At 42.3% G+C, this 22561-nt stretch overlaps 1 protein-coding gene across 9 annotated transcripts in view; it reads left to right on the top strand.

The window, feature by feature from the left end:
- Positions 1-22561, top strand: part of NF1 (neurofibromin 1) — a 234410-nt gene that overhangs the window by 53256 nt on the left and 158593 nt on the right. For 5 of the 9 annotated variants that reach the window (XM_083174174.1, XM_083174178.1, XM_083174172.1 and 2 more), the window contains exons 7-13: positions 256-331; positions 2370-2527; positions 9759-9932; positions 13722-13850; positions 17526-17600; positions 20306-20428; positions 21100-21144. In XM_083174174.1, the coding sequence (XP_083030300.1) occupies positions 256-331; positions 2370-2527; positions 9759-9932; positions 13722-13850; positions 17526-17600; positions 20306-20428; positions 21100-21144 (780 nt within the window). The remainder of the gene's footprint in view (positions 1-255; positions 332-2369; positions 2528-9758; positions 9933-13721; positions 13851-17525; positions 17601-20305; positions 20429-21099; positions 21145-22561) is intronic. The other 4 variants (XM_083174179.1, XM_083174180.1, XM_083174175.1 and 1 more) reach the window with 1 other exon arrangement.

Genomic DNA, 22561 nt, shown 5'->3' on the forward strand with positions numbered 1-22561 from the left:
GTGCTACATAAAAACCTAATTAAATATAGCAGTGCAATAACTATTTAGAAGAGTATAGACTACTAGTAAGCCCTCTTGAAGTTTATAATCCCATCTCTTTGAGTGTTAATGAGTTTGAATATGTGAAGCACAGCCAGGAGGATTCTCATTGTGCCGGGAAGTTGGAAGAAGTCTGTCCACTTTCAGTTTTTTTTGGCATATTTGTGTTTGCAGTACAGGCAAATTATTAATATTAGATATTTTTAATTTCTGCAGGCATTTTGGAATTGGGTAGAAAATTATCCTGATGAATTTACAAAGTTGTACCAGAGACCTCAGACCGACATGGCAGGTAGGTTTTTCCCCCTTCATTGTGTTGGAAATTAATTCAAAGATTACAGTGCAATTAACAGTCCAAGCTATGTGCACACAGTGGAGAGCGTACCATACACCAGGTTTATATTGACATGATTGTGTACTGTGAAGCACATGCTATACACATTTATTATGACTTTTTATTTATTTGTGTTTTATGGAGAAAACAGTATATGAATATTTTGCGGGTACATTTTTCTACAGTGGAAAATCTGAGAACAATATATAAATAGACTTAAGCTGTTGCTGACTTTTTTTTACATTTGTGCATTTTCTCACTTGCAATTACTTCAGACATATTCAGCGTCCCCTCGCGGGGCTCGCCACGCTTCGGGCACGTGGCTTGCTGCACTCGCCACACTATATAGAATCCACTCCACGCCGAAGTGGATAGTGGGGGTATGAAAAGGTTGGAGGATGCGTACCGCCGCCCCTCGCTGCGCTCGCCGCGCTTCGGGTTGCCGTTCATCATGGGGGGGGGGGCATTTGACATAGAAATGACCCATCAGGATGGGTATACAATCAAAAATTGGGAATGGGGGGCCATTTAACATTGGACCGCATTGTATGCCATTTTGGCATGGAAGTCACCAATTCAGTTCACCAGTACTGGGGGTGGGGTTTGTCATGTAGCTTGAAGCAATTTTCCCTTTTAGATCTCCTGATTGGAGGTGTTCCGCTTTAAGGGGTAGTATACCCTGGAAGAGGTGGCGATCCTCCAACGTGACCATATTCCTCTGTATTTTCAATGCGTCCCTGTCTCTTTTTGGTGGGAGGCCCAATATGGCTTTAGGGAGGTGGCGTGCCTCCTAGTTTATATTTAGCACAGGCAATGGTGATGGTCCCGGAACTGGTGAGGTTGGTTGTTGTCAAAGTGAATCCTGCTCCTATAGGTCGGATGTTATGTTGAGGGAAATAGAGGTGGCTATCTGATCCAAAAGTGATGATAAAATTGGCACTCCAGCAGTGGCTCCTACGCGTTTTGCCGCTCTAGGCAGCTTTTCCAAGGGTCATTTTTCCAAGAAGAATTCTTAGTCAAATTTCAGTAAACTCTTACAATAAATAAGGAGTTTATTTGACGTTGTTAGTTTTTGTTTATAATCCTTTTTTGTCTTGGAGTATTCGTGGAACAGCTGTGTGGCACTGGTTCCTGTTTCTCTGTGCATACTATTACAACTTTCTGCCTATTCCATACCTCCATGTTTTCTCCACGCATTAGGCTTCCTATTTGGAGGTCCTTTTGTTAATGTATGCAGTGTTACCCAAATCGAATGACAAACCATTTAGAGCCTATATATCAGTGCCAGCCCTTGTACCCATTGTTAAGATCTGCACAGTCCCACAGATGGATTACAAGGAAGGACTTTTACATTGAGTACAAAATCCAGTTTTTACCCTACAGATACCAAACATAGACCTCTACAAACTTCCTTTATGTAGTTCCTGAACATTTTCTTAATAATGGCTACTTTAAAAAGTTGTCAGTTTATCAGAGATTTAGCTGGGCACACATTAGATGATATGTACCCATTGCGATATCAGGAGTGATGGGACCTTGCATCATGTGTATACAAATTTGACAATGCCAGGCGGAGGATGGTTCGGGGGAGCTGCATTTCGCAGCATGGCTCTCACTATAACCTCCTACATGGACATATGACAGAGGACATCGCTTTGAGTGACCATTGTTCACAATGTATTGCGTGCACATTATATGATTTGCACAAAAATATTGTCCATGATGGTTGTTCTAGTGCATATCGTTTAACATAGTCAACTTAACCTTACCTATTTGCAACCCAATTTTTCACACCCTCCTCGTCCACCCCGTCTGTCTACCACTCCATTCTTAATACCTAACCTTCCTGCAGCCTAATGTTAATCACCCCCACCCCCCAATCTCTTCTCTTTTCACTCACTCTATATTTTGGTACACTATATAGTGAACCATGTTTCTATTGTTGAATGGAGTAAATGTGTAACAGGTTCATTTTTTTTGTATTCTTCTGTTGCAGACTGTGCGGAGAAACTGTTTGATCTTGTGGATAGTTTTGCTGAAAGCAACAAGCGAAAAGTAGCAGTGTGGCCTTTGCAGATCATTTTGCTTGTTCTGTGCCCTGAAATTATCCAGGATATTTCGAAGGAAGTTGTAGAAGAAAACAAGATGAACAAGGTGACCAAACCAAAAAATGCTGTATATTTCTTGTTAATCTTCCTCTTTCTAAATGTAAATATCCATTTATGCAGTTAACCTCTTAAACGCCATATAACAATCACACTTCTGGTAATATGAACCTGCTGTGTGTATTGATTAAGAAAAACAGAAAGGATGGGAGCGCACTGGTTTGATCCGTTTTAGTTTATTCAATATCATATCACATATAAAACATGAAAAATCAGCACAATAACATAAATTTATACTAAAAGGCAAATAAGGTATAAAAGCATGAAATGCAAATATAAACACCAATATATTATATGCCCTCAATTTTAAATAATTAGTTGATCAGTAGTGTTGGTTAGTATTTACTTCCAAATGGCCTTATTGATCCTGGGAATCAATCCTTAAAGGTAGTTGATTGCTTGGATTCCACAATCATGAAATATTAAGTATGGACGTTAAGTTCCTTGGTGTATATATTTGCATTTCATATTTTTATACCTTATTTGCTTTTTAGCATACATTTATTTTATTGTGCTGATTTTTCATGTTTTATATGTGATATGATATTGACTGAACCTAATACAGATCAAACCAGTGTGCTCCCATCCTTTCTTTTTTTCTTTCTTTCCTTTAGTATCTTTATACTAATGGGAGCAGCATATTAATTGCTAATACTGTGGGATTATATTAATTAACTATACACAGTTGAAATTGCGCCCAATATACTTGGTGGTATATTTCTGTGTATTGATTAAATTTGAGGAGACAATTTACAAATTAAGCTGTCAAACTATATTTCTCTTTCAATGGTCCTGGTGACACAGCTCAACACTGGGATGTAGGAGGGTCCGAAGGAGCCAGGCACCTATCCTAAAGTTTTAGAGGGTAGGCTCCTCCCCTACTGCATCCCTGGACTCTTCAGTTCGTGTTAGGTGCCCACTGGAGTGGGTGCTATTCTAAAGGGCTGCAGGAGCAGCCGAAGAATTAGAGTAGTTAGGGGATTTTTATTATTTTATTAACTTTTACCCTAGCTAGGTAGGCACAGTGTGAGGATTCTCATAGTGAATCCTCACACTGCTTGCGCAGCAGGAGCTGACAGAAGCGCGTCCTGTCAGCTCACTGTGCACAGGGGAGACACTGTCTGGTCTCCCTGTGCAGCGCTTATAGCCTTTTCTAAAAGGCTGCCTGGGCTCCGGAGTACCCTGAAACCGGCTCCACGTTTAGGTGGGGATCATGGGGGACAGGCGCTCCGTGATGGCGGCGGCCATTTTATGCGGAGCTTACACGCTGAGCTCCTAGATGAGAGGACAGCAGCGTTGTGACAGGCATGTTCCAAGTGATCCCCATTTGAGGGGGAGACACTGGAACTAGGAAATCCTACCTAAGGAGCGGCTTGCTGGGGGTGGTTGGCGCCAAAAGGTCACGGACCCCGCAGCAGCAGGGACCTGTGGTCTCTTCCTTCACTCTGACTTTGGCGCCTTTCAGAACGCTTGCAGCGGAGCTGAGCTGGCTTACTGATCCTGGCAGAGTGACTTGGATTTCCTGGGCATCGCTTCCCCGCAGTTGAAACCAACAGACAGATAAGTGACTGGGTGCATTGCTCTGTATAAACGCTTGTACATTGTTTGCACTGTGTATACTGATAGATATACATTTATCACTTGCATCATGTCTGAGCATCAGGCTGTGGTTTTGGGGGAGGGAGCCCTTAATGCACTGAGCGCGTGCAATGTTTGCACACAAAAATTTGTCCCTGAGCAGATGGCCAAGGGGGGCTTATGTATTACTTGCGCTGATGTGAGACCCATGGGCAGTGATCCCCATAGGGCAGAGCATATGGAACCTGCGTGGGCCAGGGCCCTAGGCAGGTCAGTAAACGCTTTGGTGCAGCTTTTGGACAGGCAGAGTGATGGGCTGGTAGAATCACAGAGACCTATGCCATCATCTCAGCAGTCGTCTGGCTCCTTGCCTCTTACCCAGGCAGATCCTGCACTTATCCAGGTGATGCAGGATACTGCAAAAGGCATTAACAGGTTCAGTGAAATGCTGGACAAAATGGATGATGTGGCAGGGACCCCTAGAAGGTCTTATGCTTTAACTACTGTGGTAGATGAAGAGGAAGGAGAGTATACTGACATCCCCTGGGATCAGGGTGATGATTTGGAAGAGAACTCTGCTGCTGGTATAGAGGATCTCATTGTAGCTGTGAAGCAGGCTTTAAAGCTGACTGTGGAGGATAAGACTCCTGTTAAAGGTGTTTTTAAGCGACAGCGGAAGGAGGCTGTTACTTTTCCTTCAGATGAGGGGTTACAGGAATTGTTAGAAGGGGCTTGGAAAACTCCTGATAAGAGGCTTCAGATGCCAAAACGATTCCTTAATCTGTACCCCATGCCAGAGTCTCATGCGGAGCTCTGGGAAAGGGTCCCAGTTGTGGACGCTTCAGTGGCACGTTTGTCCAAGGCTACTGTATTACCAGTACAAGGCGGTGCAGCTTTTAAAGATTCTGTGGATAAAAAGCTGGAGGGAAACCTCAAGGCTATCTTTGAAGGGGTGGGGTTTACCTTACGACCCCTTATTGCTTCAGCCTGGGTTTCTAAGGCCATGATAGAGTGGGCTGGTGAATTATGCACCATGCTGCAGGCTGACCCGGGTGCATTACTGCTTGCAGAAAAGATTAAGGCAGCAGCAGAATATGCAGTTGAAGCAGAGGAGGAAGCTATTAAAATGGCAACCAGAGTGTCCACAGTCTCCATTAATGCCAGGAGAGTGCTTTGGCTTAAAGCCTGGGAAGCAGACAATGAGTCCAAGAAGGCTCTGGAAACATTAGCCTTCAAAGGAAAGGTACTCTTTGGTACCGAATTAGAGGAGATTATAAAACAGGCCACAGGCGGCAAAAGTACATTCCTGCCGGCCTCCTCAGCAAAGCAGACATCCAGATTTTCTGCTTTTAAGCCGTCCTTTCGGCCCTAGAGGTGGTGCGTCCTTTCGAGGACAGTCTTTCAGGGGAAGGTTTCAGCCCTCTAGAGGCAAGACACAAAAGTCAAAATTTGGCTCATTTCACAAGAAGCCTGCCAATAAAGGAGAGGATAAACCCTCTGCATGACTGTCAGGGGCTTTGCCCGACAGTGACAAAAGTGGGCGGGCGTCTCACACACTTCAGGGACGCTTGGGCTTCTCTAGGCCAGGATGCCTGGGTGCTAGACATCATAACACAGGGTTACAAAATCCCTTTCAGAGGGCCACCTCCGAAGAGGTTCATTCCCACATCCTTACCAAAGGAGGCACGGCTGCGTACAGCTCTTGTGAGAGCAGCGCACTCCCTTTTGGAAAAAGGGGTGGTTACACTAGTCCCCAAGACAGAGTGGAAGAAAGGCTTTTACTCCACGCTGTTCCTGGTGCCCAAACCAGACGGGTCTTTCAGACCAATACTAAATTTGAAGTCTCTAAATGTTCATTTATGGGTAGACCATTTCAAAATGGAGTCTCTACGGTCAGTACTCCTGAGTCTGGACCAGGGAGAATTTTTGGCGTCCATGGATGTCCAGGACGCATATTTGCACGTTCCTATACACCCGGAGCATCAGACCTTGTTGAGGTTTGCCATAGGAGACCTGCATTTACAATTCCGGGCGTTACCCTTTGGGCTAGCAACCGCGCCAAGGGTATTCACAAAGATAATGTCAGTAATGGCGGCGGTGCTGAGGCTCAGGGGAATCACAGTAATACCCTATTTGGACGATCTCCTGTTCAAAGCAGAGTCAGCAGCCATGCTGCAGAGTCACTTGGCAGAGGCCATCAGTTTTTTGCAGGCTCACGGCTGGATTTTAAATTTGCAAAAATCTCAGTTGGTACCGTCACAAAGACTCCAATTCTTGGGAGTCATACTGGACACCCATCTTCATCGGGTATTCCTCCCGGAGGTAAAGGCCAGGGATCTGGTCACCCTAGTCCAGGAGATTCTCAGGGCTCAGAGCATTTCAGTATGGAGGTGCCTCAAGCTCCTGGGGAAGATGGTGGCGTCATTCGAGACGCTTCAATTTGCCAGGTTCCACTCTCGGAGGTTCCAATGGAACATTTTGTCAGCCTGGTCAGGAAACACTTTGACCATGAAATCCGAGATGATAGTGCTGTCTTCGGACACCCGAGAATCCTTGAAATGGTGGACAGAAGTAGATTCCCTTCAGTGGGGTCGGTCATTACAGACCTGGGACTGGTTGATAGTAACTACCGACGCCAGTCTCAGGGGCTGGGGGGCAATAGCCCTGGATCTCAGGCTTCAGGGCCTGTGGACGGCAGAGGAATCAGCGTTACCAATCAACATCTTGGAGCTGAGAGCTGTCTGGAAAGTGATTTCCTTGGCGGGAGACAGGTTACAGAACCTCCCTTTGAGGATTCAGACCGACAATGCCACAGCTGTGGCGTATCTGAATCACCAGGGAGGTACACGCAGCAGATTGGCCATGTGGGAGGTATCCAGAATCTTCCTATGGGCGGAACAGAATGTTCCAGCTGTATCGGCTATATTCATCCCAGGAATAGAGAATATAGAAGCCGACTTCCTGAGCAGGGAGGAGCTCAAGGAAGGGGAATGGAGCTTACACCCTCAGGTGTTTCAACAAATCACTTCGATGTGGGGAACTCCGGATGTGGACCTGATGGCATCCAGGATCAACCGTCAAGTGCCCAGGTTCTATGCCAGAACAAGGGATCCACTAGCGGAGGCAGTGGATGCCATGACTATTCACTGGCAGGGAGATCTCCTTTATGCATTCCCACCAGTACCAATGTTACCGAGACTTCTGAAGAAAATACAGGGGCAGAAGGTTCCAGTGATCTTAGTGGCCCCAGATTGGCCAAGGAGATCCTGGTACTCGAGGCTTCAGAGGTTGTCTGTGGACTCATGGCGTCTACCTCTGAGACCAGACCTTCTAAGACAAGGCCCGTTCAATCACCTGGATTCAGATCGATTGATTTTGACGGCCTGGCTATTGAAACCACCATTTTGAAAAGAAAAGGGTTTTCTGAGGCAGTAGTACAGACGATGATAAAAGCCAGAAAAGCTGTATCTTCGGCAAATTATTATAGAGTCTGGAAGACTTACTTTCGATGGTGTGAGAGAAGAAAGGCTCATACATCTCATTTTAAGCTATCAAGAATGATGGAATTTTTACAAGATGGTTTTTCATCGGGCCTAAGCCTTCAGTCACTGAAGGTACAGATTTCGGCCTTGTCCATCTTTTTCCAGAAAAAGATAGCCATTTTGCCGGAAATTCAAACCTTTTTACAAGGAGTATCCAGGTTGAAACCTCCATACAAGCAACCAGTAGCACCTTGGGATCTATCACTGGTTTTGGAATGCCTTCAAAAGGCACCTTTTGAACCTTTAAGGTCGGCTGACTTTAAGTTTCTCACGTGGAAGCTAGTGTTTTTGTTAGCAGTAGCATCTGCTAAAAGAGTTTCAGAATTGGGAGCTTTGTCATGTAAATCTCCCTTCTTAATTTTTCATGATGACAGGGCTGTTTTAAGAACGGTGCCTCAGTTTTTACCGAAGGTGGTATCTACCTTCCATTTAAATCAGGAGATAGTTCTACCTGTGTTTCAACCCCCAGAGGGTTCTAAGAAAAGGGACAAGTTGAGAACTTTGGATGTTGTGCGTGCCTTACGCATATATGTGGACAGAGTGAAGAGTGTCAGGAAGACTGACACATTGTTGGTATTGTACGACGTACACAAAATTGGTTGGCCTGCATCTAAGCAGACTATTGCTAGGTGGTTGCGGTCTGTGATAGCCTTTGCATACACCAAAGTGGGTAGACCAGTACCGGCCAAAATAAATGCGCATACCACCAGGTCAGTTGCCACCTCTTGGGCGGTTCGACATGGGGCCACAGCTGAGCAGGTTTGCAGAGCTGCCACTTGGTCATCTGTTCACACATTTGCCAAATTCTATAGATTCCATGAGTTTGCGTCGGAGGACGCATCATTCGGGCGAGCAGTGCTGAGAGCTGCAGACCTGAGCGTACCCTCCCAAAGGACCGGCTCTGGAACGTCCCAGTGTTGAGCTGTGTCACCAGGACCATTGAAAGAGAAAAAGGGATTTTTGTAAGAACTTACCGTTCGAATCCCTTTCTCTGATATGGTCCTGGTGACACAGCGATCCCTCCCTTACGCTCAGTAAGTATGCCAGAAGTTTCATGATGTTCATGTTAAAATGGTTAAAAGTTAACAGTTTTCTGTTATAAAATGTGCATATAATATGTGCAGGCGTTTGTACTGAGTTATGTATTCCAGTGGCTTTGAAAGATTGAACTGAAGAGTCCAGGGATGCAGTAGGGGAGGAGCCTACCCTCTAAAACTTTAGGATAGGTGCCTGGCTCCTTCGGACCCTCCTACATCCCAGTGTTGAGCTGTGTCACCAGGACCATATCAGAGAAAGGGATTCGAACGGTAAGTTCTTACAAAAATCCCTTTATGTGTATGGATATGTATATATGAAGACGGTATTGCTTCAGGCATTGGTAACGAACATTAAAACATGCATCATTACGAGCTTAGAAAACATATCAGTAAGGAATTAAGCTGATTTTGCTGCATTTTATCTGATTCTGACGGATCAAGCCAAGACATCGGGTGAAAAGTTGAAAGATTCGATGTGTTTGACATCTGAACCGTGTGCATCAGAGTTGGAGATCAGGACTGCTTGTACATCCGACCTCCGACATGGACAGCCTCCAGGCAGCAGGGAATGGGTCTGCATGCGGACTCCTAAAACTCTATACACTATTAGGTGCATTTTTAGTGCAGCATCTATCACGCACTCACCAAGGCTTTTCACTAAACAGCAAATTAATTAATCCTCAAAACGGAAATACGTACGACATCAGGTCTGGTCGACGTTTTGGCCACAGAACGTGGCCTTAACCCTACACAATAAAAAAATGGGGAAAAATGAATTCAATGTGGCCTATTGGTTTCAAAAGTGTTCTGACAGAGCCATCTATAAGAGCAGGCATTCCCAACCACGGTCCTCAAGGCACACCAACAGTGCAGGTTTTGTAGATATCCAGGCTAGAGCACAGGTGACTTAATTAGTATCTGAGGGATTCTGATTAAACCATCTGTGCTGAAGCCTGGATATCGCATGTATTAGAGAATAGCTTACATTTGGTTAATGAAAGTGTTGATGTAGTCAGTCACAGATTGTGGTATAAAAATAACTTTATTTTTCTGTGGGTTTTAGAAATTGTTTCTTGAAAATCTCAGGAAAGCTTTAACTGGGCATGGCGTCGGAAAACCACTGACGGAGAGTGCTGCAATTGCTTGTGTCAAGTTGTGCAAAGCATCCACGTATGTGAACTGGGAGGATAATTCTGTCATATTCCACCTTGTCCAGTCATTAGTCATTGACTTGAAGGTGAGTGCAGCAGCACTTTTCCAGCACTTTTCCACTTGTTAACATTTGAATGTTGTTTAAAAAAAAAAAAAAAAATACATATGATAACTTCTTGGCAGACCTGTCGACATGTTTTAATAATTATATGCTTAGCTAATATGAGAATTTATAAGTATTTTTCATTTGTAGAGACGTTTTGGTCCTATATACATAGTTAGGCTCTTATATATAATATCAATTTAAAAACTACCAGCTGCTTGTAATTGACAAGAGTATACACGTTTTCAAACAAGGGGGCAGATGTATTAAGCCTGGTGAAGAGATAAAATGGAGATAAAGTGGAAGGAGATAACGCACCAGCCAATCAGCTGTGTTTGAAATATGACAGTTGCGAGTTGATTGGCTGGTGCGTTATCTCCTTCCACTTTATCTCTTCACCAGGCTTAATACATCTGCCTCATGGTGAGGTATTATTTTTATATTGATAATCCATTGTTTTCCAGTTGAATGTATAACTCTGAATAAATGGCTTCAGTTCTAAATATTCCTCTTTTCCCATCTGGGGACACTACATGACTACCTCTGAGAGTGTGTGCTTTTGCACCTCTAGTAGCACCTCAGTCATCTTTTTGTGCTTAAAGGGGTATACTCACAAGGCGATTTCAGCCTGATTTCTAAAGGTGGCCTTTACACAGTACAATTGTTGGGTGCGATGATATGCGCGCTCCCGTCACACATCTCATCACACAGCTCAAAAATTATGTGCTGCACATACTTTTTGTACTAGATCTCATCTCATTGCATTGCAAAACCTATGCAATGTGATTATTGTATACAATAATTGTACCGTGTATGGGCACAGTAAGGGATCTGACTAGATCGCTTAGAAATGGAGCTCTGATCGCTCTGTGTGTATAGCCCCAGGAGATGTGATGTCCCACACGTCGTCATCGCCTGCGGGGCTCTGTCTATAAATAAGTCAAATCGATGTGTGCTCAGCAATCGTGCTTAAGCCCGTCGTTCAGCAAGAGCCTGGTCGTCCCACGTGTATGGTGCTTAGTGAAGGCAAGTTTTTCCTTTTTCCTAGGTGTGTGTTGGGTTTTATTTTCATTTATTAAAATAAATATATTGTCAGTGCTTGACATCTATTTACAAATGGCACACACTGACAGAGTGGGAGTAGATAGAATGGGCTGGTGTGAGCCCTGTGTCCCACTCTATATTCAGTGGCTGGAGTGCCACAAACAAGAAGTTGTTCCCTGGGGCTCTACCACTGCCAGAGCACACATTTCAGGAGGGGCCAGGTCAGGATATTAGATCTGGGTAGCGACCCTTTCACTGGGGGATCTGGCACTCTGCATCTTTTAGACCACACGGACAGGTCTCTATAGGTGCTCCCTAGTGCAGAAAAAAGATGCTTTGCAATCAGGTCTGAATTCTGAAATCTGTTTCCAGTTCAGGAGTAATTGTTCAAGTTCCCTTACAGCAACAGGGTCTGGGGTTTTATTCCAGTCTTTCTCTTTCTGCAAAATACTCAACCTGTAATCCTTACCTTATTACCAGAAGTTTAAAATCGAGTCAGTGCACTTTGGTCATTAATGCCATGGAAGCCAGCTTTTTTTTTAATGTGTTTTTCCCATTGACATCAAGGGTGATTTCCTATTTAAATGGCGAGGTCATCCTCATCTTCTGCAATTTGTCATGGGACACTGGCAATTCCAGGCCTTGCCTTTTTGAGTCTCTCCACAGCACCCAGGGTGTTCACAAAGATCATAGACCATATGCTCTCACTGCAGAGGCATGCCGGCATCATCTAATTTTTCCACGTCCCTTCTACAGCATCTTCATTTGACCTTTTTCTTTTTCTTGCATATCATAACCTTTCCCAAATCCAAAATGCTCCCAACTCAAAGGATGTTTTTTTTCTCTTTTCGACGCCCAGTGTCAGTGAATCTGCAAACCAGAGTGAGGTCACTTCTGCAATTGTCACACATTTCTGTACTCCGGTTCATGCAACTATTAGGAAAAATGGTGGTGAACTTTGAGGCAGTCCCTTTATTGCAGTTTTCTAACCTGGATGTTTCAGAACCAAAGGAGGATTCCACTCTAGTTCATCCAGGAGAATGGGATCTTGACCAGAAGGTTTATGGATCTCGTGTCAATGTGGGGAAGACCAGACATAGATCCTTATGGCCTCTCACTTGAAAAAGAAAGTTTCACAGTATGGTGCTAGTCTGCATTTCTTATGGACGCCATGACCGCTCCTTGGAGTTTTCATCTAGGATATCTTTTTCCACATCTGTCAATAATTTCATTGGGTCCTTCAACGAATTTAGCATGTTGGCTGAGATCTGTACAGTCTACCTTTGTGACCAGATTTCCTTCATCTTGGTCAATGTCTGCACCCCAATTTTCATCAGTTGGCTTTGACGGCATGGCTCTTGAAACTCATATACTAATTGGGAAATGGTGTCTTCCAAATACGTTGGCAGTACAGAACCTGGTGTGTACATCTGCCATAGGTGGATTTTCGAATTACACGCCTATTGTTCTTTTTCCAGGATGGGTTATCAAAAGGCCTTAGTGTGTCATGCCTTAAGAGGCAGGTTTACCACGAAAGTTAGTTTGGTATTTATATGTTAGTTGGGTGCCCACTAAGCTATTTGCTTAGTTTTAAGCGTCCCTTCGCAAGGCTCGCCGCGCTTCCGGCATGGTGGCTCGCTGCGCTCGCCACACTATATAAAATAAACTCCGTGCCGACATGGATAGTGGGGGTATGAGCGTACTAACTATAGTGGGTGCCCAACTACCATATAAGTAACGTTAGTTATGACCTACCTTCACTGTGTCCTTTGTATACTGCCTCCTTATATTCCTCCTGTTCCACCTTGGGCCTTGAATTTGGTGTTCTTCCAAAAGGCACCTTTTGAACCGCTGGATTATGTGGCATTGTAGGTCCTCACTTTAAAGGTTGTATTTATATTGCCATGCATCTACAAGGCAGGTTTCTGAATTAGCTTCCCTTTCGTGCAAGACTCGACTGCTCATTTTCTATTCCCATAGGGGTCCAGAGGACATATCCACATTCCATCTTTACCAGATCACTGTCCTTCCGTTATTTCTGCTGGATTTATGCATTTATCTCAACCATTCTTCCTCTTCCATGTACAGACTCCTTATTGGAGTTGATTGTTGCTCCCACAGACGTGGATGGTGTTATCTAAAGGTGCTCACATGGTGCAATGTGCTCCGTGCATTTTCAAGTAGATTGCATCGCATCTTGTTCAAAACGCATGCAACTTAATACAACGGTGCATTTTGAACTAGATGATCTAGTTCAAAAAGTATGTGCTGCACATACTTTTTGCGATGTGTGCGGGAGATTGCATCGCAAGCACAACACACCATGTGGGCACCTTAAGGGTACTACTTGGTGGGTGACTTCTGCCATGCCTATTTGTCATCAGATGTGAAAACACCCCACCATGTATTTCACCAGCTACTTTCTATAAGATAGCACACAGGTATGCGGGGTGATACACCTGCAGCTATCAATTTTGACAGCTGCGTGTGTCGTTGCCCTATCTCCAAAGCAGGCACAGCAACGTCCCTGGCTTTGATGGGTGCCAGCTGCAGGTGAGATCTTGAGTCCAGGCAGGGAGATGCCCCATATATATAAAGTGAATGATTGCAATAAAATGTATTGTGCTCTAAATTATTTACACTGAAAACATGCATTTCTCTGCCTCTGTATTAATTAATATGTTCTTTGATTATACAGTAACTACTATACTTTATTTATCTTATTAGAATTTGCTCTTCAATCCCAGCAAACCCTTCTCTCGAGGGGCAGGAAACCAGAATGCAGATGTGGACCTTATGATTGATTGCTTAGTTTCTTGCTTTAGGATCAACCCTCACAACAACCAGCATTTCAAAGTATGCTAACCATGTTCCTTATGTGTGTCTCGTTATCCTGTCCTCCATTTTGTTTCTATTATCTGTCTGTCTTGTTCTTTCATCAGTAAATTCCTATTTACTTCTAATTTCATTATTGTAAAAATTGTACTTTATATTGCAAATGGCAGCCACTAGATGGCATATGGTTTTTGAGAACATGTACATGAAGTCCTGCCTACATATTTTACTTAGTGACACTTATTACATTATTTTGGTAAAGCTTCATATTTTTTTTTGTTCAAACTTTAATAAACCACTCTAAATATTGTGTTAAGTATATGTTTAATGTTTATGTAGTAGGTGAGGCTGAATGAAGACTTGCATCCATCTAGTTCAACCTATGTTTATAGTAGCATATCCCTTGTTGTATAGTATGTTCTGATATTTTAAAGATAGATTGTTACTTATTCGTACCCATGGATGTGTGGTGTGACACTGATATTACTGTGGTTGAAATGACACTGAAAAATTATTCTTTCATGTTCAGTTCAGGTGTACAAGTGTCCTCAGACCTAGACAGTTGGGCGACTAAAGGCTCTCATACAATGTGAGAATTGGGCACGATTATGGCGGACTGGGCTGAGAAATCGGTGAAATAGACCCAAATCAATGTGTATGACATCCGAAACGTGGTCCCATGTGCATTGGACAGCAGTCGGAGGTCAGATTGGCTGCATGTAAGATGTACATGCAGCCATCACCTACACTTCACAGGTGCTTTTTAGCACCTCTTCATGTTTCGCATCTGATGCGGTCCGTAGGTGGGTGCCAGTGGTGCTGCAATGCTTGCGCACACCCAGGAGGCGCTCCCCCGCTCTTAATCACTGGTGGGCAGGAGAATTAAAAAAAGAATGGGAGGCCTCTCGTTCATTTTAATTTTTTTTTATTCTGCAGCTTCCCGGGAGGGGTATTACATACAATAAATCTCATGATTTATTGCATGTAAAAATGCAATAAATGCAAAAAAAAAAGTGTCAAATCGTAGCTGAGCTCTTTTGGGGAGCTCAAGGGGAATTGTATATGACTTGTACATAGGAAAAGTGAGACTAGTGTATGGGGGCTTTTATACCTGCTATATTGTTATGGCAGTATTTAGTTTTTTTTCATGTGTGTGTGTGTTCAGTGAGACATAGATTATCCAGTATCAAAATATCATACTGCTAGGCAGTTAGGATGCAGCCATTGTATGCTTAGGTTGATCATCCATATGTAGTGTTCATTCTAGCACCCGCTTCCTTTGAAAACCCATGCAGTTCCTCTTCCCTGCCTGGGGTGTTGCGGTCTGATGTAGTGCTTCTAGCACAGTATGGTCTGTATATCAGCACTGATATGCAAACCAGACCTGTGCTAGAAACACCACAGTAGACAGCGACACCCCAGGCAGGGTACAGGAACTGCATGGGTTTACAAAGATAGCGGGTTCTAGAATGAACACTACAATGTACAGTATAACAGAATATGGGGGTTTTCAATCCCGGACAAATATTTCTCTGGGTTAAAAATCCAGCATTGGCGAAAACTGCATACATTGCTTCAAATTCCTGTGATTTTAACAAATTTGCTTCTGTTTTTGCCCAATTTTGTGTCCATTTTCACCTATGCTGAGTCGCCCAAACAAAAATTGAAATACATGGGAGAAAATGTATTAAAAAAAAAAAGGTGAAAAAACCCATGATCGAATACCGATAGATGAATCTGTGCCATTTTTTTTGTGGTGCAGAGGATAAAGTCGGATGCAGTGATAAGCTGGTTCAATGGGGCTCGTCTACCCACTTAACCCTTTGAGTGCCAACGTTGCTGTGAGAGATCCTCAAAATATCCATTGAAAATGCCAGTGACGCTCACAGCGACTGTTCTTTTTTTTTGGTGCAATATTTAACTAAACTTCAATTAATTTACTTGGCCGTTTTTGTATTTATTTACTAGTTAGCCCGCTCGAAGCAAACTCTTTGAAAGCTAGTTTGCTACCTTCTGTGTGACACTCTGTAACCTGCCAGTGAGAAATTTGAACCAGCTCAGTACTGCGCCATCCAGTCCACGAAAATGTATCAGGTGGTCAATCAGAAGCCCATGGTCCACAGTAAAGAATGCTGCAGAGAGATCCAGAAGGATTCAGATTGAACAGTTACCTCTATCTCTTGGCATCAGAAAATAATTTAGCACATACTGTATACCAGGGCTCTTTAATTGCTATGCCTTCTCCTGAATCCTGATTGAACAGGATTATACATATCATGAGTTATCATGTGGTTTTCCAGTTGATTCGCAAACCACTTTCTCAATAACCTTTCCTAGAAAAGGAAGGTTTTATACCGGTCTGAAGTTTGTCATGCAGTCGGGATCTAAATTAGGTTTTTTAAGAAGAGGTATATCAATTGCTTCCATCCTTTTACTGCTTGTCATGGGTGAAAATGGAACCTAGCAATGGTGTTAATGTGCTTTGCACTCGCCAACTATGGAGCTCTGAAACGGCTTTCTCTTCCTAAAAGGCCGCCTTGCTCTTGTTACCAAGCTGTTGAGATGCAGTTGTTTTGTCCTACTATTCCCTGGAACTGTTTCAATAAGTAACCTACTTAATGTCATTAATACCTTCTTTGATATTTAGGCAACCAGAGCAGGTACTAATAATATCAATAATAATAATATAGATTATTTTGTTATTGCCACAAGGATAAAAGTCTTAACCCATTCAGTGGTGTTTTTATTTTTTATTTTTTTTAGGGAGCACTCCCCACTGGGCAACTTCTTTGGGAGCACTCCCTAAAAAAAACCCACCACTGTGACTCCCGGGTCCGGGCAGCCACTGATCAGCCCTGTTCCAGGCAACCCGGCTGTGTGCGGCGTGATGTTAAAAGGTCACCTTGCAAGGAGGCGGGGCCGGGCACCTGGAGCCGGGGAGCAGCTGAAGCTGAGCTCAGCGGTGATGTCCGGCACTAAACAGCATCGACCCTGGTACTTCTGAGAATTTTCCAGGTTTTCCAGTCTGAGCACTGGAGCACAGGACGGAAAATTCCCGGGAGTACCAGTGAAGGGGTTAAGGTTCCGGGACAGTAGGGAGATATATTAGCAATTGGTCACTTTTTATGCGATTGCTGTGATAAAACACACAAAATGCATCCAAGATGCACTTTATTTGACATCTGGTCCGATGCCATGTGCAGTACCGTGCACATTGCATCGGAGCCTGAGGATCACTCGGGCTGCAGTGGAGATAACATATCTAAGCCAAACAGGCCTGGCTGGAATTACATATAATACATGGTAAGCTGCCGGAAGGCACAAGGGTGATTGAGTATTTTGTTGTTTTTGTTTTTTCCATGTTTAAATTTTCAAACGTCAGTTTATGCAAAATCAACAAACATACATATTGGACAGTACAATGCATCTGCATGTACAGTCCCTTTACTACAGTATACTGTGGAACTGATCATTGTATATAACACATGACTATGTTCTAACATGATTTTACAACTGTTGCTTAGTTTTCCTGGTTCATTCCAATTAAAGTTCCTCTAGAACTCCTCTAGTTTCCTCTAGTTTGTTGTCTGAATTTGTGCTTAATATTTTTTTATATGAACATATCCTTTTGGTGCATTTTATATTCTCTGAACTTTTAGTAAATAATTGTTTTCTTGTCTTGTCTTTGGTTGATAGATCTGCCTGGCACCACCCTCGCCTTCAACATTTCATTATGTGCTGGTAAACTCACTGCACAGAATTATCACAAATGTAAGTTTTTCACCGGTCGTTGCAGAAATGAAACCAAAGGCTATTGTTGGAGTTCAATCCAATAACCTGAGAAAGGGGGGTTTTACCGTTACAGTGGTGTATTAACACCAGCCTGTGTTGTGTCCCAATCTCACTCTGGACTGGCGCTTTGAAGTGTCATATGGCTGCACATGTGATATGATTAAGTCGTGGTTAATTGGAGGGACTCCTTGGTGTGAATTTCCTGTTACCTGATGCCTTAGGTCATGGGTCTTCAACCTGTGGCCCTCCAGATGTTGTGGAACTACATGTCCCTTTATGCCCTGACAGTTTTGGCATGCTCTTATAGGAAAAAATGTGGCAATACATGTTGGAACATGTAGTTTCACAACATCTGGAGGGCCACAGTTTGAAGACCAATGCCTTAGATTATTAGGAAATACAGGTCCTACAGTGCATTTATGGTCCTCCATTAGGTTCTTTCAATTGGGTCTGGGAGCTCCCACGTTCGTAGCTTTGCAGGGACTGAGAAGCAGTGTGGACTGCTGACTTCAGTTTCCACCTTGGCCTGTAGTTCTGTCCAATAGCAAGGGATTCCCAATGTCAGGTGGTTGTCATTTCAGAGTGCGTGCGTAGCGTCACCTCTTTTACTTTGATCTTGAAAATGTATTTAGTTTAATAAAACACACTGACCACAACCGGAAACCATCTGGAAAAATCCTCCTTTGGCTGTTAGTAGGAAGAATCTGTCCAAAAGTAGCCAATGACTTTCCACCACTGCTTGGACTTGTACCCCCTAATAATTTATGTAACTTTTTATTCTTTTTTTTTTTTTTCCATATTTGTGCCATACTTGCTGCAACATGATTCTAATTCTTGAAACCTCATTGAGACTAAAATAAAATATGGCATGGGGTGGGTGTGTTTAATTACTAGGTCTTGCAATGTCAGATGATATAAGCTACATGTGCATATGATTTCTCATGTCGAACTCAAATGTGTAGTCTTATCCTCTGGAGACTGTACTTTTTTGGAGTAAATGAAAGTGTATTGCTGCTTTTGTGAAACCTTTTCATTAAATATACTACTCCTATTTTGCAGCAGTGCCAACTGGAATTCTGTCTCCTGCAGTATCCATAGCCGCATTAATTATGTCACTGTAAAGAAGCTTTTAGCGTAATAGGAGATGACAGGAAGTAATCTTGCCAAATGCACAGATGGTTTTACAGCCAGTGTGCTCCAACCAATGTATTCAATGCCACCGACTCAGCAGTCTGTTATCGGTCACCAATGACACATATCCTCTGCTACCTAACACCTTTACAAGATTGGGATTTCAATTGAGATTTTCTTCCTAGCCATTCAAATAAAAATAACACTTGATTAGGCTAATATCTGGTTTTATCTCTTTTGAAAATAATTAACATTACTTATTAAAGACTAATGTGAGCTTGGTTATAAATGTAAATACGTTAAATCTGCTTTACAATTGATTTATGTAAAATACAAATTTAAATACTTCACCTGTGGCAAAAGGTGTGCTTTGACTACCCATGTATGGGTAGATTAAAGTCAAATGTGGCTATACATGGGGGCCTATTTGGAAAGAGCCTATGGGTCAGAATAATTGCAGTTATAGTGTTCATTCTAGCACCCGCTATCTTTGAAAACCCATGCGGTTCCTGTTCCCTGCCTGGGGTGTCGCTGTCTGCTGTAGTGTTTCTAGCACAGGTCTGGTTTGCATATCAGTGTTGATGGTACAGACCACACTGTGCTAGAAGCACTACAGCAGACAGTGACACCCCAGGCAGGGAAGAGGAACTGCATGGGTTTTCAAAGATAGCGGGCGCTAGAATGAACACTACAGTTAGCTGGGTAAACACTTAAGGCCAGATGCAATCTGTCCAGTTTTTGTAGCCAATCCTGTCCAACAGTAAGACAAGTGTAAGCTTGCATGCAGGGCCCTCCTACCATTTTGCCTGTCTAACTACTCAGTTGGTTTTATACCCATTTCCAATCAATTGGAAACAAGAGATTAGGATTTGAGGCAGGGGGCAAATAGTTACATAAAACATATGCTCTTATCATTATATGGCTGCAGTTATTACAGTAAGTGCCTTTTTTTTTTAGAGTAGACAAACATTTTTGTTTTGCAAATGTACTGATTTTGCACTGCCACTTCTGTGAGAATAGTGTGGTATATTCATCATGTGTACCTTTTTATTTAATGGCTTGCTGTGAAAGCTCTGTTACATTACAGACTAGAAGCTTATTGAGAGATGACCTTCCATCTATTTTTACTGCTTTACCTTCTAGGGTAGTACAAGTAAACTAAGCAGTTCCTCCAATGCCGGTCTCTGACTTGTTAGGACTCTTTACTTAAGTATTCACTTCTAAACTATTGGGTTGTGCCACTGTAATTATGTTGAGCCACATTTCCCATCCTTTTTAATGTGCCCTTAGGAACATCCTACCGTATATTGCATTATGATAATGGAAACCTGAGCAGTTTTATTGTAGTCCAACAGAGAACTGGGTGTAGTACTCCTTCAAGTGGAAAACCCATTCTTAAAACATATTGGAAATTCTATAACTTGCATCTGAGCAAAAGTTCCTAGATAATCATTTGCCAGAAAATGAACAGGTTCTTTTTACAGTGACAGGGTAAATAAGCTCTCCAATTGCATTTTTGTTTTGTAATCTTCACCTCTGTTTTATTTTTGTAGTCTGCCCTAGATTGGTGGCCCACAATTGATGCCGTGTATTGCTACTCAGGAGAACTCCGCAGCATGTTTGCTGAAACGCTCAAAATTGTCATGCAGTTACATACAGCAATCCGTCTGACGCCGGTAAAGTCTGCAGTCTATTTTTGTATGGCTTTTGTTCTTTCCCCTTCATTGCATATTCAGTGTGTCCATCTCATTTCTTTCTGTTTAGTTCATATTTATAGAAAAGACCCATAGGTCCATAAGTTATTTCTAGAGCAACAGAGACCCCCTTCATGCTTTAAATTAAAAAAAAAATTGGATTTAGGTTTTAAATTAAAGTAGTTTTAACTTACTTTATTTGTATGTGTTTGTAAAGTAACAACATTTTAGTAGCTAAACAACGTAAGTTTTTGAGAAGGCATTAGTGTATAGTACAGCTGAATAAAAGTGACTTTCAGCAACTTCAATTGGTTATTGTTCTTCACTGTGAGTGACACTGCCCATTTGTTATATATACAAATCGTATGATCTAATGAAAAATCATCTGGATTGCTGATTTTGACAGTTTTCATGAATTTACAGGTTGCTAGGCAATTTGTCAACCCCCCTCACACAAACACACAGATTGAGCCGATGTCGTCATGTTAGGGTCGCTAGTATTTAATAAGAAGACTCGGAACAGTTTAAATGTTTTCCTAAATGTGATAGATTGTAGGCAAGGGCATTATTCGTGGCAACTGTCATTGATTGGTGGTGCTTTGTCTTCTGCTTACTTTCTGTTTTTTATTGGCTGCTGTCCGTCACATGATCAGATGCCAACCAGTCACTGTTTTGCATGGCAGTGGGCTTCTGTTGCTGTAAGTATGACCCATTGTAACTACCGCAGAAAAGGCTTTAGGTTTTCTTGACTTTTCTGTGTATAGTTACCACAATAGTCACATCATTTCATTTCAGATGCAATAGGCAGCATGTCTTCACTACCAGTGGTTTAATATAGTTCTATGTATATCAGTCAAACCCCAGTATACACTAGTTGTCTTCATGTGTCTGCTTCTCAGTGCCTTGCTTTGACTTTGGCACTGCAGTGTTGTAGCTTATCAACCTATCTTCATTTCATTTGTCCATTCTGTTTTGCTCAGTGCTTTAACTAATGTCAATCAGTTTGTCTATCCTGTACATGTACTACTTAATGCCAAAGCGCCTTGTGGTCTTGCATCATAAGTAAATTGGTTACCAATTAAATGAATTACCCAATAAACCAATTACTTCTATCACTATTACTACAGGTTGTATTTTTTTTTTTAACTATACCCTTTTGCAATATCACTTTGTTGCCTTGCTAATATCAAGGCACATTTATTGATTGGTTACTACCACTTTTTCCCTGTTCTTCATTTAAGGAAATGTTTCTGTAGAAAAACTAAAGTAAAATAGTGTTTTGCAATGTATATTGTTCCCAGGGGTCCAAATACTCTGGATGTGGGTGAAAAATAGAATATCAATGGTTATAATATATGTAGTAGAAGACATGCATTTGTTCTTTTTTTGTATTGTTGGTATGCAATTTCTTTAACACCCCACCCCTGAAAAAGATTGCAAATATGACTTAATTTAATTTATTAGTAATAGTAGTTAAATGTAATTCATGTGCAATATTGATGTGCAAATGAAGGACTACTAAAATATTAGTTTCACAAAAGTGTTCTCAAATGTAATTCGCTAATACTTTTGCCTGCTTTTAAAATGGCATAAATATGCTACATTTTCGAGACTTTTTCAGAATCCCACTATAGTAAGGTTCTGCCCATTTGCCTAGTGAACACACCATCTGACTTGCCCTTTTAAAGCGCCCTTTCAGGATTTCCCTAAAGGAAGATCCTAATGGAAGGGCAAGTGTGAGCTTGCTTATATAATTTTGGTTCACTGGTTAACATTCTATATCTCACTGAATCTCTAAGTCAAGATTTCTCAAACTCTGTAATCAGGACCCCCACACAGGTCACGTTTTCCAGTTGCACAGGTGCATTCATTACACATTGACACATTTTTTTAAAGATCCACAGGTGGAGCGAATTATTCCACTTGTAATTCTGGGGTAGATTTATTAAGCTCGGTGAAGTGATAAAGTGTCTGGTTTTTATCACCGGCCAATCAGCTCCTACCTGTCATTTTTCAAACCAAGCCTGAAACTTCACAGTTAGGAGTTGATTCGCCGATGATAAAAACCAGACACTTTATCACTTAATAAATCTGCCACTCTGTGAGGAAACCTGC

Source organism: Crinia signifera, chromosome 2 (genome assembly GCF_055691185.1).
Source record: "Crinia signifera chromosome 2, ASM5569118v1, whole genome shotgun sequence".
NCBI lineage: Eukaryota > Metazoa > Chordata > Amphibia > Anura > Myobatrachidae > Crinia > Crinia signifera.